Below are 15,802 nucleotides of genomic sequence, written 5' to 3' on the forward strand. Positions count from 1 at the left end.
TTAAAAAACTCAACCATCATGGGCGTGTAAGAAATTTATCTTCCTATGAGTTTGAAATAAACTCCTCATCTTTATATCTCTTATTGTTCAGTCACCCAGTCATGTCCAACTCTTTGTGACCCCATGGACTGCAGCATGCCAGGCTTCCCTGTCTATCATCTCCCAGAGTTTTCTCAAACTCATCTCCATTGTGTTGGTGATGCCATCCAACCGTCTCATCCTCTGTTGTCCCTTTCTCCTCCTGCCTTCAATCTTTCCCAGCATCAGGGTCTTTTCCAAAGAGTCAGCTCTTCACATCAAGTGGCCAAAGTATTAGAGCTTCAGCTTTAACATTTCTAGTCATGTGGTTAGTACATTTATATCTCTAGTCATGTGGTAATACATTTATGGCTCAGGGGTAAAGAATCTGCCTGCCAATGCAGGCTTGATCCCTGGATTGGGAAGATCCCCTGGAAGAGGAGACAACCCACTCCAGTACTCTTGCCTGGGAAATCCTATAGACAGAGGAGCCTGGTGGGCTACAGTCCACGGGGTCTCTAGGAGTCAGACAGGACTTAAGGACTGAGCGCAAGCATGCATTTCCTATGTTCCAGGAGCTGTGTATTTACTCTCTACTGAGAGCAAATTACAAACTTCAGTTAGAGGCTTTCATCAAGATGTTTACACATGAGCTGAGGGAGACAGGTATGTATGTAAAAATACAGACCATGATACAAATGCTTTGAGAATGATATGCGTATGACAATCTGTTGACAAAAATTAGAGAAGAAGCTGAGACTCCATTTAGGAAAATTAGGAAAGATTTCTTAGGGGATAATGATCCTCCATGTGAATCTTAAAAGATAACTAGGGATTTTCTAGGTTTGAGCCAAGCATTTATGGGGAAACAATTCCCCGCATTAAGGAATGGAGAACTTTTTAGTTAGAACAAGGGGGAAAATATGCAAAAGCTGAGTAGCAAGTAACTAAACATGGCTAGCACACAGGGAGCTGACAGGAGCAAAGGAAGTGGAGCCAGACTGTGAAGGGTATTCTTGTTAAAGCTTTGGAGTTGATCTTGTCATGATAGAGAACTTCTGAAGGGTCTTAAATGGGGTAGAATGTTAAAATGACCACTCAGACAACAGTGATGCTTAAAGGGGCTAAGTCTAGCAGACAGTTAGAAGGCTACTGCAATAGCCCAAGGGAAAAAAGCTGGACTGAGCCAAGGCAAAAGCAGTGAGGGCAAGGGGAACATTTGAGAGAGAACTTTCAGAGGCAAAATTATAAGAACTTAACAAAAAGTGTCACAGGTCCCTTAAAGGCTTCCAGTCTGAGCTATGGGTAAATGAAGATATTTACCGAGGTGGGATGATTGTCATTTGAGTTGTTCATCAAATATTTTCAACTCTCTCCCATTCTACTAGGACACATGCTGGGGTTACATTCTCTGGCCTCATTCTCTGTCTCTTGACATCTTTGATGCTGATCAAAGTGTACAGACTTCCAGTTATAAGATGAGTATATTCTGGGGGTTTAATGTACTGCATTGTGATTATAATTAATGATGCCATACTACATACTTAAAAAAAAAAAAAAACCCTCTAGGACTCTTTTTCTTTCTCTCTGGCACAATAACCTCAAGGTTCAAGATGGCGGCTAGTCCATCAGTTTAGTTCCTGAGTGACCTGAATGAGCACAGCCCCCCTGCCATCTTGTAAAGCATGTGCTGCAAAAGAGAAACTGACTTTCAGTGTTGATAAACCACTAATATATTATGATTATTTTTGTTACACAACATAGCATAGCCTGCCCTGACTGATATAATAGATAATAGAGAATGAAAAATAGACATTGTATAAGTTTACTTTTGTTACTGTAATTATTATGGATACATTGAGTGTAAAATGCAATGAAACACACAAGGGGAAAGAAATCTAAATCCAAAGCAATCTAAACATTTCCTCCAGAAGGTCTTACCAGACTTCCCCACAAATGTGCTTCCCTGATCACACTCTGCTTATATCACTAACACACTCAAGTGAAATTGGCTGTTTCTTGTCTGCCTCTTCAAAGTTAAAAAGGTTTAGTATGCATGACCACATTTCAAGCACACAGTAGAATGCTTGGCTCCAGTGTAGGCCTCAATAAACACTTGTTGAATGCATGAATGATGAAAGAAGTCATGGGAGAGCATGATACTGTCTAGAGAAGTATAGGTGCAAAGTGAGAAGAGAGCTAAGGTAGACACTCCCAAATTTACTGGCTAGGTACAAAAAGGTGGTGCTAGTGGTGAAGAACCCTCCTGCCAATGCAGGAGACGTAAGAGATGAGGGTTCAATCATCTAGGTTGGGAAGAACCCAGTATTCTTGCCTGGAGCATCCTACTGACAGAGGAGCCTGGTGGGCTACAAGTCGCAAAGATTTGGACATGACTGAAGTGACTTAGCACATAGAGAAGGATGAGCTTAAGGACACAGAGAAAGAGCAGACAGAAATAGAAAGAAAATTAGAAATGATAATATCCAGGCAAAGCAGAAGAGCATTTCAAGAAGAAAGGAGTAGTCAAAACTGAGCATGCTCACTGTGAGCAGATGTAAACACAGAGCGAAAACAGAGGCTCTCCAAAGTCTTGTTCAAACACACACAGGTTCCAAATGCTGCTTTTCAATGAAAGGACATTGGGGCCCTGGGGCAGAGCAGATATAGTAGTATGAAAAGAAGGAAAGAAGAAAAGATCAGATTACAGTGGATTAAGGACTGGATGAAGCACAGAAATGACCTGGGGAGCTTGTTTGAAAGGAAATTTGGCAGGTCTGGAGAGGGGCCCAGGATTCCAGATTTTGCATTTCACACAAACTCCCAAGTGATGCTGATGCTGCTGGTCCACTGACTACACTTTGAATACAAGACTTTAGACTGCCTTTTCCAAAACATCATACATTATACATAACCTCAGACCCAAGGAATTAAAGAAAAAATATTCTCAAGTTTGAGAACTGCATAGAAAATCTTAAGGTTCTGGTGGAAAAAAACTAAGGATCTGAGAAGTTTGCCCTTTTAAAATTATATTCAAAACACAACATTGTACGTTACGAAGTTCAGATTCCAAATTCTTGTAAAAGCCACAGCTGCTAAGAAATTTGGTAAGAGAAAAACTATATTTAAATCCAATGATCTCTAGCTCATCTAGAATTTTTGAAGAGGAAAGTCAAGACCACAATGAGGTACTATTTCACACCAGTCAGAATGGCTGCAATCCAAAAGTCTACAAGCAATAAATGCTGGAGAGGGTGTGGAGAAAAGGGAACTCTCTTACACTGTTGGTGGGAATGCAAACTAGTACAGCCACTATGGAGAACAGTGTGGAGATTCCTTAAAAAACTGCAAATAGAACTGCCTTATGACCCAGCAATCCCACTGCTGGGCATACACACCGAGGAAACCAGAATTGAAAGAGACACGTGTACCCCAATGTTCATTGCAGCACTGTTTATAATAGCCAGGACATGGAAGCAACCTCGGTGTCCATCAGCAGATGAATGGATAAGAAAGCTGTGGTACATATACACAATAGAGTATTACTCAGCCATTAAAAAGAATACATTTGAATCAGTTCTGATGAGATGGATGAAACTGGAGCCGATTATACAGAGTGAAGTAAGCCAGAAAGAAAAACACCAATACAGTATACTAACACATGTATATGGAATTTAGAAAGATGGTATGATAACCCTGTATGCAAGACACCAAAAGAGACACAGATGTAAAGAACAGACTTTTGGACTCTGTGGGAGAGGGAGAGGGTGGGATGATTTGGGAGAATGGCATTGAAACATGTATAATATCATGTAAGAAATGAATCACTAGTCTAGGTTTGATACAGGATACGGGATGCTTGGGGCTGGTACACTGGGATGACCCAGAGAGATGATATGGGGAGGGTGGTGGGAGGGGGGTTCAGAGTTGGGAACTCATGTACACCTGTGGCGGATTCAGGTCAATGTATGGCAAAACCAATACAGTATTGTAAAGTAAAAATTAAAAATTAATTAATTAATTAATTAAAAAAAGAAAAACAGACTACTTATATTTCCTATATGTCCATGATAATTTCTTTCTTCTTCACTGAGTGACAAAAATTAAAAAGTTAATAGGCCCCACATAGGTTTTTTGTAGTTTTGAGAAAACTAGGATGGTAGCCTTAGGCTATTCTTCATAAGCGTAAGGCTAGAACAGTTTGTTTTAGATGTGGATGAATGGATAAACCTTTGAAACCAAGTCTTCAGCTGTTAGCAAGAAAAAGTTAAGAGCATTTTAAAGAGTTTTTTTGGGATCTTAATTTTAGTGAAATAAATTGAGATGAATAAATTTTGCAAAAATCAGTGTAGAACATATTCCAAAGCACCATGTCTGCAGGATTCTTGTAATAACTGTATTTCTTCTCCCTGTCACATACTCTACCCACTTCAACCCTTTCTCCAGACAAGTGTCAAAGGGACCTTTTAACAGCCCCACCCAGATCCACTCCCCTACTCCGATATCCCCATGGTAGAGGTCATGGGTAAAGTGCTCCCCCATCAACGAAGGCTTCTCAGGCTGGGTTCACACCCTGTCTCAGAAAAACTGTCTCTTCCCACATAGGAGCTACCTGTGTGATAATTAATCAATTATGTGATCATTTTCTATGTGCCCCTCCCTCAATGAACTGGGAGTCCCATGGAGGAAGCTTGATTCACGGCTGTGTCCAAGACCCATAGGTTATCGCTTTGCACTTAGTAAAAGTGCACGTGTCCACCTCTGCAACCCCATGGACTATATAGTCCATGGAATTCTCCAGGCCACAATATTGGAGCAGGCACCCTTCTCCAGAGTATCTCTCCAAACCAGGGGTCAAACCCAGGTCACCCACAATGCAGGAAAATTTTTTTACTGGCTGAGTTACCAGGGAAGCCTGCTTTGCACTTAACAGTCACTCAATAAATGCCTGTTCAAGGAATGAACAGTATAAGATTATACCTACAATTTTATGCTAGTTCAATGTTGCTCAACATGTCAATATAATTTCACTTAAAGTGTTGCATATGTAATGTTTTTATATTATTGATAAATAATTTGTTAGGCATTGGTTCAAGCTCTAATAAAGCATCTCATGGCACAAGCTGACTCCTGCAGTCATGTGATGGCAGCAAAGCCCACTGCCAGTTTAAGCTCTTATAAGAGGAATGAAAGTAGCTCTCAGGCCTAAGCAGAAGAGTCAAGTGAAACTTGGCATCATATCACAAATCCAGCAGTCTATAAACTTTATTTCTTCCTAGCTACTTCATTGGCAATTAAACTATACTATGGCAATGGCTTTCTCATAGGGTTATGGGGTTATGGAATATGAGATTACTAAAATGATGGCCATAATACACAGACTCCAGTTCTTTTAGAGTTAAAATGAGATAAGAACAATTTTGGCCAATTTTTGAGTGTTGTTCAGTCACACAGTCATGTCTGACTCTTTGCCACCCCATGGACTACAGCACACCAGGCTTCCCTGTCCATCACCATCTCCCAGAGCTTGCTCAAACTCATGTCCACTGAGTCAGTGATGCCATCCAACTATCTCATCCTCTGTCGTCCCCTTCTCCTGCTGTTAATTTTTCCCAGCATCAGGGTCTTTTCTAATGAGTTGACTCTTTGCATCAGGTGACCAAAGTATTGGAGTTTCAGCTTCAGCATCGGTCGTTCCAGTGAATATTCAGGATAGATTTCCTTTAGGATGGACTGGTTTGGTCTCCTTGCAGTCCAAGGGACTCTCAAGCGTCTTCTCTAATACCACATTTCAAAAGCATCATTCTTTGGTGCTCATCCTTCTTTATGGTCCAACTCTCACATCTATACATGACTACTGGAAAAACCATAGCTTTAATTAAACAGACCTTTTTTGGCAAAGTAATGTCTCAGCTTTTTAATACACTGTCTAGGCTGGTTCATAGCTTTTCTTCCAAGGAGCAAGCATCTTTTAATTTCACGGCTGTAGTCACCATCTGCAGTAATTTTGGAGCCCAGGAAAATAAAGTCAGCCACTGTTTTCATTGTTTACCCGTCTACTGGCCATGAAGTGACGGGACCAGATGCCATGATCTTAGTTTTCTGAATGTTGAGCTTTAGGCCAAGTTTTTCACTCTCCTCTTTTACCATATCAAGAGGCTCTTTAGTTCCTCTTCATTTTGTGCCATAAGGGTGGTGTCATCTGAATATCTGAGGTTATTGATATTTCTCCTGGCAATCTTGATTCCAGCTTGTGCTTCCTCCAGTCCAGCGTTTCTCATGATGTACTCTGCATAGAAGTTAAATAAGCAGGGTGACAATATACAGCCTTGACGTACTCCTTTTCCTATTTGGAACCAGTCTGCTGTTCCATGTCTAGTTCTAACTGTTGCTTCCTGACCTGCATACAGGTTTCTCAAGAGGCAGGTCAGATGTTCTAGTATTCCCATCTCTTTCAGAATTTTCCACAGTTTATTGTGATCCATACAGTCTAAGATTTTGGCATAGTCAATAAAGCAGAAATAGATATATTTTGGAACTCTCTTTCTTTTTTGATGATCCAGCAGATGTTGCCAATTTGATCTCTGGTTCCTCTGCCTTTTCTAAAACCAGCTTGAACATCTGGAAGTTCACAGTTTACATATTGTTGAAGCCTGGCTTGGACAATTTTGAGCATTACTTTACTATTGTGTGAGATGAGTGCAATTGTGTAGTAGTTTGAGCATTCTTTGGCATTCCCTTTCTTTGGGATTGGAATGAAAACTGAACTTTTCTAGTCTAAACTATAATAAATTAAACTGAACAAAACCTTTGTAGCTCCAACTTCAGTTTAAGGGTTGAGGAGAGAAACAGTTTGCTATTGCTCTTTTCCATAGCCTGCTGCAGAAATAATTATTCAGGAAGTCTGACTCTCTTATTTCAGAAATCTCTTTGCCATCTTGATTTTATGCATGCCAGAAGCCCAAACAGAAAATGAGAGAGGCACAATGCATCTGTGTTTGTTAGCATAAGGCTTTTACTATCTTTTCCTAGTCAAAAATCCTCTCACTATCATCTCTTCACCTTTTGAAGCCAAAGCTCCTGCTATTCGTACATGGCATTCCAGCATCTCTTAGAGACCCAGAAATAACTGCAAAGCTTTGAAAGAGCACAAATTATAAACTCAAATCAAACAGAACATTCTTAAAAGCAAGAAGAATCTAGTGAGGTTTTTTAAAACAGAGATATAAAATTATTTTATTGCTCACTACAACAGTAAACATCTCAGTTATAAAACAGGAAATGTTTATCTGGGCAGAGATTACTTAATGTATCTATATGAAATCATCTGGTTCAGAACATATGAAAAGAATGCTTTTGAAGACAGTGCCAGAAAACACTCACTTTCTAAAGGTTACCTTTAAAAATGTACCTTAGAATAGTACCAAGAAATGGTTGCAAATTGGTCAGTTTCCTAATTTCATAAGGTGATTTTTTAAAAATTGTACCCCTAGGGATAAGCCCAAGAGAAATGAAAACATGTACACATAAAAACTTGTTTTATGTACATGAAGGTTCAGAGCAACATTATTCATAATAGTCAAAAGGTGAAAACAACTAACATGTCCATCAATTGATAGATTTTTTATTTTTTTACTTTTCTTTTTTTTTTAATTTTATTTTATTTATTTTTTTTTTTAATTTTAAAATCTTTAATTCTTACATGTGTTCCCAAACATGAACCCCCCTCCCACCTCCCTCCCCATAACAACTCTCTGGGTCATCCCCATGCACCAGCCCCAAGCATGCTGTATCCTGCGTCAGACATAGACTGGCGATTCAATTCTTACATGATAGTATACATGATAGAATGCCATTCTCCGAAATCATCCCACCCTCTCCCTCTCCCTCTGAGTCCAAAAGTCCGTTATATACAGCTGTGTCTTTTTTCCTGTCTTGCATACAGGGTCGTCATTGCCATCTTTCTAAATTCCATATATATGTGTTAGTATACTGTATTGGTGTTTTTCTTTCTGGCTTACTTCACTCTGTATAATCGGCTCCAGTTTCATCCATCTCATCAGAACTAATTCAAATGAATTCTTTTTAACGGCTGAGTAATACTCCATTGTGTATATGTACCACAGCTTTCTTATCCATTCATCTGCTGATGGACATCTAGGTTGTTTCCATGTCCTGGCTATTATAAACAGTGCTGCGATGAACATTGGGGTACACGTGTCTCTTTCAATTCTGGTTTCCTCGGTGTGTATGCCCAGCAGTGGGATTGCTGGGTCATAAAGCAGAGTATTATTTGGCCATAGGACTGAAATACTGATACATACAATAACATGGATGAACCCTGAAGATAGTATGTGGGGTGAAAGAAGCCAGTCACGAAAACCACACATGGTCATATGAAATGTCCAGAAAGGGGAAACATATAGTAGATTAATGGTTGCTTAGAGCTGGGGCAGAGGGGACACAGAAAGATGGAAGGGTGACAGACAGCTAAGAGAGAAGAAAGTTTCTTCTTGAGGCAATGAAAATGTTCAAAAATTGACTATGGTGATGACTGAACTTACCTGTAAATATATTAAAAATTACTGAATTACACACCTTTTAATGGGTGGATTGTATGATATGTAAATTATATTTTAATAAAGTTATTAAAATGTTTAAATAAATCAATAAATCCAAGTAAAGCACTGTTATAATAGAACCCTGCCGCAAAGAGTCGGACATGACTGAGCGACTGAACTGAACAGCCTCTGCTCAGAGGCCTCTAAGCATTAAAGCACTTAAAAATGGGTTTTAAACTTCTATTAGCATTTCACCCTGAGAATGAAAGGAAGTATTCTTTAGAGTGTGTGAGCCATTCCACACAGTGTTATGACAATGCTGCTGCTGCTAAGTTGCTTCAGTCGTGCCCGACTCTGTGTGACCCCATAGACGGCAGCCTACCAGGCTCCCCCGTCCCTGGGATTCTCCAGGCAAGAACACTGGAGTGGGGTGTCATTTCCTTCTCCAATGCGTGAAAGTGAAAAGTGAAAGTGAAGTCACTCAGTCGTGTCCAACTCTTAGTGACCCCATGGACTGCAGCCTACCAGGCTCCTCCGCCCATGGGATTTTCCAGGCAAGAGTACTGGAGTGGGTCACCGTTGCCTTCTCCGGTTATGACAATGAGAGCATTCCAAATGACAGATGTATGACCAAGGGAGCACCTACCAGACAGATTCTCCCAGATGTAACAACTACAAACTCTGGACAAAATATAAAAAAGCAACTACTGGAAGGCACAGGAAAGGAAACAAAAACAGGCCAAGTCTGGAGGGAAGGGAGTCCTGGCAGAAGAGAGGGGCAGAGGTCAGTTTCAGGGTTTGTCCTGCCTCTAGTCCAGCGCAGACCACAGCAGGCACAATATGGGGCAGGGCGACAGAAACTCCAACCGAAAACCTGCGGTTTTCCTGCCCTCTTCTTACTTGTCACCCTGTGACCTCTGAACATCTCTGCCCTAGGCTTCTATGAAACCCAGCATCTCTGGGATCCTTTCCTTCTTGTCCAACAACTCTGGTACCTCTTGATCCTTCCTCTTTTCTCATCTCCCCTGAACACCAGCATCCTCCAAGGCTTTGTCCTCAGCTTTGAATCAGTGCACTTTCTCCTCACAGTTCATCTACCCCTGCTACTTCCGCTGAGACTCCCACCTTCACAAATACAGGCAGGCTAGGCTCCCTTCTCAGCTTCCCTTCCTGATGGTTCCAGCTTCCAACCAGTAACAGCAGGATGAGAGTTAAATTCTGAAGTGTACAGAAGCCAAAAAATCACACAGACTCACAATTTACCTTGAAATTTTCTTAGGAAGTTAAGAAATTCTTACAGTCCTCCATTTCTTGGCCCAGCCTGCACTGTTGAATTTGCTCATGATAAATGCACTTAAACTATGGCTCTACTGTATTCAGTTGTCCCATGAAAATCTCCAGCTTATCATGTCCTAACTGAACTTCCAGCCTGACCTCCATCTACCTGCATCTCAGTCCTCTGCCTTTTCTTCCCATGTTAACAGATGGCACCAAAGCCAACCTAGTTGCCCAAGCTAGAAATCCGAGAGTCAACCTTGACTCCTCTTTCTCCTTCATGCCAAAATCCTAAGCAGTCTTGATTTCCATTGATTTTCGTGCACCAAATGCTTTAATTCAAGCTCTTGCCATCTTTTACTCAGATGATAGCCAGTCACCAAATTGGTCTCCCTGCCTTCATTTCTTTCTACCATCAGTTCCCTATAATGTATTCAGGTCTTTTGTCTTTTACAAATGCAAAAGCAATCAGATTTCTCCTTGCCCAGAAAGATCCTCCCGTAGTAAACCACCATCCAGAGCAGCAGAAACCACTCTTACGAATCATACTAATGTTAATTTTAACTTCATTTTTCTTTAATAATGGCATCACTCACCAACAAAGGAGAGCAGGATCACCAGCAGGACAATGAGAGCACAGATACATGGAATCAGGACCAGCAAGAGGAAACGAAGAATATTCACAGTCGTCAGCTTCCGAGAGCAGCCATCACCCATGTCATCATCATCAGCTCCCAAGACCTAAAGTAGAAGATGAAAATGAAACATGGTTTTAATATTGCAAACCAATTCAATACACAGTATGACATTTTAGAGGACAGCAGTCCATTTAGAGCAGAAGTGAAGTGAAGTGAAGTCACTCATTAGTGTCCAACTCTTTGCAACCCAATGGACTGTAGCCTACCGGGCTCCTCCGTCCATGGGATTTTCCAGGCAAGAATACTGGAGTGGGTTGCCATTTCCTTCTCCAGGGGAACTTCCCAACCCAGGGCTCGAACTCGAGTCTCCCGCATTGTAGGCAGATGCTTTACCATTTGAGCCACAGCAGTATCATGCTTAAATTTTCCTGTGTACTACATAGCATGAAATGAGTTTAGTCACCAAATCCCACTAATAAATAAACAAATGATTGTACAAACCATATTCTGGGCAGAGCAAACCATCTATTTCTGAAATGTTTTTCAGGAGTATATGGACTTATAACCATATTCCATCTTAATTTTGTTTAAACTTATCTGCTAATTTGGTATTATTCCACAGTAGAACTCACCTTGACCTAGAGCTCTAAGCAAACTGCCTAATGCAGAGATTAAATACTGGTGAGTAGGGTGGACAGGGCATCATCCAGATTTCATTCTTGTTTGTCTCATTAGTCCTAACCCAAATGTGAATGAGTCTGGATAAAATAAGCTTTTAACCATTAATAATTCATCAAGATTGAATATTACTTACTACTTATTAAGTGGCAGGCTGAGTAATGAAAGAGAGCCTGTTCTGCTGGCCACTGACAATCTCTCTGTTGTCCACACTGCCCCTTCAGCCCATCAGAGAATGATGAGGTACAAAAGTGATGATTCAAGTTGGAATTCTTATCTTCAAACTTTAAATTTTGCTAGCTCAATCTCTTGTCAGTAACAATGTCTGGAAATTCATGTATTGCAACTGGCTTAGTGCAGTAACTTGCTCAACAGAGATGGACTTAAAAGTGATTTGAGTCACAATGAGCAACACTTCTGATCCCATTAATTAAAATGTTTCTTATGGTTCTCTTTCAGACTTCTGACTCTCCATGCCATTTCTGACAGTTTCAGACCTTGAACTATAGCCTTGGTGTACCCAGCTCTTGAATCTCTTGAGTCCTGAACTTCCTTTCAAGTTAGATCATAAATTTCTCATGCCTAATGCATAGTGTCATCTCTTCTCAGCATGTCCACAACCAAACTTATTTCCTTCTTTATCCCTACCCTGTGGCTCAACTGGTAAAGAATCCACCTGCAATGCAGGAGACCTGGATTCAATCCCTGGGTTGGGAAGATCCCCTGGAGAAGGGAAAAGCTACCTACTCCAGTATTCTGGCCTGGAGAATTACGTGGACTGTATAGTCCATGGGGTCACAAAGAGTCGGACACAACTGAGTAACTTTCACTTTCATTTTTTCACTTTCAAACTAGTTCTTCTCCTGACTTCCATATATGTGCTAAAACAAATTCCACTGCTCCTATAATCCCAAGACTCCAGACTTTTCCATGATCTCCTCCATGCCATTCATTACCAGGTTTTGTTGGTTCTTCCCCTGTGAGAAGTATCTAATTTTTAAAACCAAATGACCTTTGAGAAAGCCATATCACAATTGAGAAGTCCTAACCAATGATCTTACACTTGATCTTTTCTGGCATATCACTAACACCTGATAGTTTCCCATGTATAAAAAGGCAACTTTGATGCAATGCAAGGCATATGCCATTCTCTATTTCTGCTTTGTTCCTCCTACATCAAAATCAACTCTTGTTCACTAACACATATTTCAAACAGTGTTCACTAAACATACTGATGTGGTGACACTGTCTATAATTTTAAGAATTCTCTGTGGGAGACATTACTTGAATGAACATATGATGTTAGCTTGAGAATGGCTTGATTTCCTAGATTAACACCTTTACTGATCCATGCCTTTTGAACCTGGTTTAATCGACCCACCAATGTGAGAGCCCTCAGACTTAATATACAAATAATTGGCACCATTTTGGAGGAGGTCATGAAAAGGATGTGACCCACCACATTGACCCATGAGCTGGACTCAGGCAATCAGAGGCTCCTCACCCACTATTCTGTCCTCAGAATGTATGTTACACCCACTGTTCCCACAGCCAAAGCTGTTTTCAAGGATGCAGCCTTGAGTAAGCAATGTGCTGCTGAGACCATCCAGATGGTACACATGACTGAATCCCATTATATGATTCTGGCAGGTGTGGAGATCTAATGACCTTGTAGTCACCCAAGACAAACCTTGCAAGTAAGTTACCTTGGTTATTAAAACTGCCACCTAGCAATCTGGAATGATCTACTGCTGGGAGCCAGCATGGGGAATCCCTTCCATGGCAAAGGTCATGAGGAACAGGCCTGACAGGCAAAGGCGAGATCAGGCCTCGAGGGAACCCCCCTGGACGTTCTTGAGCATCCACCCCAAAAATAGAGTCTGTCTGCCTTATTCCATTATGCCTTTCACCAACTCTTCTGACTTAACAGGGGGCTATCCCTAACCACCTTTCTCTGAAAAGAGTTAACTTAGAGCTCCAGTTAATAAGTCTCCTGGGCATAACAAGAGTGTTTCAGTCCCAAAACTCCTCTGATGGCTCTCTAGCCTGCCTGACAAGTTTATCTGGCCTCTTACAACCACACATGTGATTGTTCACAGCCTCCCAACCGTGAGAGGCACGAGAAGCTCTAAACTTTTTAAATACAGAGTCTTTTGAGAAGTTAGAAATTGTTAGTGTAGTATTAGTGGATTGTTAGAAATATACCGGTGGAGGGTTTCTTTGTTGAGCCAATATTTGCTGCTAAGTCTCCATATCCCTTGTCCCTTATATACGTTAATTGATATAACTGGCATATGGGAAAAATAAGTAATAACCTTTGATGTTAATCACGTTAGACCTTAGGCTAGTAAATTCTTTTCTTGATTATAGCCCACTGAACCTTTGCCCTGTAGGAATGCAACTTTATCTGGCGCCTTCTGAGGGTGGTGCCTGGTTTAAGAAAAATCACCCTTGGAAAAAATAAGTTTTCTGGCTGACTGACCATTATCGGAAAGAAAGGGTCATAAAATGTTAGCAGGCCCCCTGGCCAGAAGATGATGTAAAATGACCTAAGAACTTTGTATGCATGCATAAAGAAGTGCCTGGTATCGATAAGGGTCAGGACTGCTGACCCCGCATGACTTTGTATTTCCCATTTATCTCTATGTACAACTTCAAGTATAAAAGCTTTCCTGAAAAATAAAGAGATAGACCAGTTCCTGGAAAGACTGGTTTCCCTCGTGTCTTTTCTTTCTCTCCTTTTCAGGCTAATTCCCGTCTGGAGTACAGAGGCTCGCCATGTCTACTCATTTGCCTGGGCTCCTAAGACCTGAACGGGAAGGCGCTCTGCGTCTTCACTCCCTCAGGAGACCAAGAGGGCGCCTGCGGCCTATGTAGACAGTGCAAGTCCCTTGTCTTGGGGCTTTATCGGCTTCCTGTGTAAACCAAGGAATTTCAGCCTCTTTTCTCCTCTATTTTCTCCACTGCACTATTTTTTCCTAATCTCTCTTTATATCTCTAAATAAATAAATCTCTCCTCACCGACGCAGTCCCCACTTCGGATACCCTGGATCCACCGGGGCTGGATCCCAGCAGTCTACCTCTTTCTTCAGTCTCTCCTTGTCCTCCATATATGGGGGCCAGTTTCAGATTTCACTCAATGAGAATTAACAGAATGATGCAATATAATATCTTTATAACACACTGATTATAACAGTGATGGGCAGTATCCTTTGAGGCTTGGACATAACATTTACCTGTAAAAAAACCAGTGTGGAACTATAGCTCAGAGACCATAGTAGAACTGACTTCTTTGCTTCATTTACTCAAGAAGTGGTTATTGATACATCTACTAATTATAATAAGCACAGTGATGAATTTAACAATAATCTAAGAACAACTGTTCCTCCAAAGCTCACAGTCATGTAGGAGAGGTAAGATATGGACATAAATAACTACATTTTGAGATAGCAAATGATCAGCACTGTGAGGCTTACAGGAATTGAAAAGACAGGAATACAATTTCTTGCTAGAAGATCACTTAAGACATTGTAAAGAACCAGCACTTGAACTAGCCATGATTCTCAGAAAAGTATCACTGAAAAGTCCTGTTATAATTTAAAAGAGTGATAAAATACACCCAGAGAGGTAAGGAGTTATGAACTTTCTTTGGCTTCCACAACAATGGAAAAGATTTCTTTGTTAAGGAGGTCACAAGAGCAGTGTAGGAATGATCTTCTTGGGTGGCAAATGTACAGTGGCCTCAGTGCTATCTGAAATCCTATGGCCAAATACATCCCATTTAGTATTCATAAGTGAAAATCAGTAGGAAAGTGCCAGTGGCTCATTTTATTGTCTTATATAAGTATATCAACAAGTGCTTGATCTCCAGAAACCATATTCATGATTAGTGCAAATGCTTTCTCCAGTGACTAGGAAATTGATTCCTTTTATGCAGGGGGGAAGAGGAAGAAATACTTAGAAAAAATCTAGAACTAAGAAATACTTAGAGGAAACATCAGCCCTTTCCTCAAGTGTTTAACTTTTCTCTAGCATTCATAGCCACTTAAGACTATTACTGTAAATGCTGCATTAGTCAGAGGCCCTTTGAAAAGTGAGAGTGTTAGTCACTCAGTCGTGTCTGATTCTTTGTGATCTCTTGGACTGTAGCCCACCGGGCTCCTCTGTCCATGGGATTTTCCAGGCAGGAATACTGGAGTGGGCTTCCATTTCCTTCTCCAGGGGATCTTCCCAGCCCAAGGATCAAACCCAGGTCTCCTGCACTGCAGGCAGATTCTTTACCATCTGAGCCACTGGGGAAGCCATTGAGGTTCTTCTGAATATAATGCAACTCTCAGACTTTACTGTCGGGTGAATGAGGCCAGATGAGCTAAACCAGTAAGACAATTCCTAAGTTTTATTTAGGTGGACTCAACAGCCCTCTCTGCAGAAGGTACCCTCTTCGAGAATCTACCCTCCACATACTTGAAACTGTAAGCCAAGCATTCCAACAGTGCGAGCAGGGAACAGTGCAACTGGCTGACCCACACATATTTCAAATATGTAGTTCTTCAGATTAGTTCAGTCACTCAGTCGTGTCCAACTCTTTGTGATCCCATGAATCGCAGCACGCCAGGCCTCCCTGTTCATAAC

General features: G+C 41.0%; 1 protein-coding gene across 1 annotated transcript in view; it reads right to left on the reverse strand.

Moving 5' to 3' along the window:
- The window catches only part of CORIN (corin, serine peptidase), a 304,969-nt gene that overhangs the window by 227,604 nt on the left and 61,563 nt on the right, over window positions 1–15,802 (reverse strand). Inside the window, 1 exon segment of the mRNA XM_052642198.1 lies at window positions 10,451–10,595. Coding sequence (XP_052498158.1) covers window positions 10,451–10,595 — 145 coding nt within the window.

This window comes from Budorcas taxicolor, chromosome 6, assembly GCF_023091745.1.
Source record: "Budorcas taxicolor isolate Tak-1 chromosome 6, Takin1.1, whole genome shotgun sequence".
In the NCBI taxonomy this organism is placed as follows: Eukaryota; Metazoa; Chordata; class Mammalia; order Artiodactyla; family Bovidae; genus Budorcas; species Budorcas taxicolor.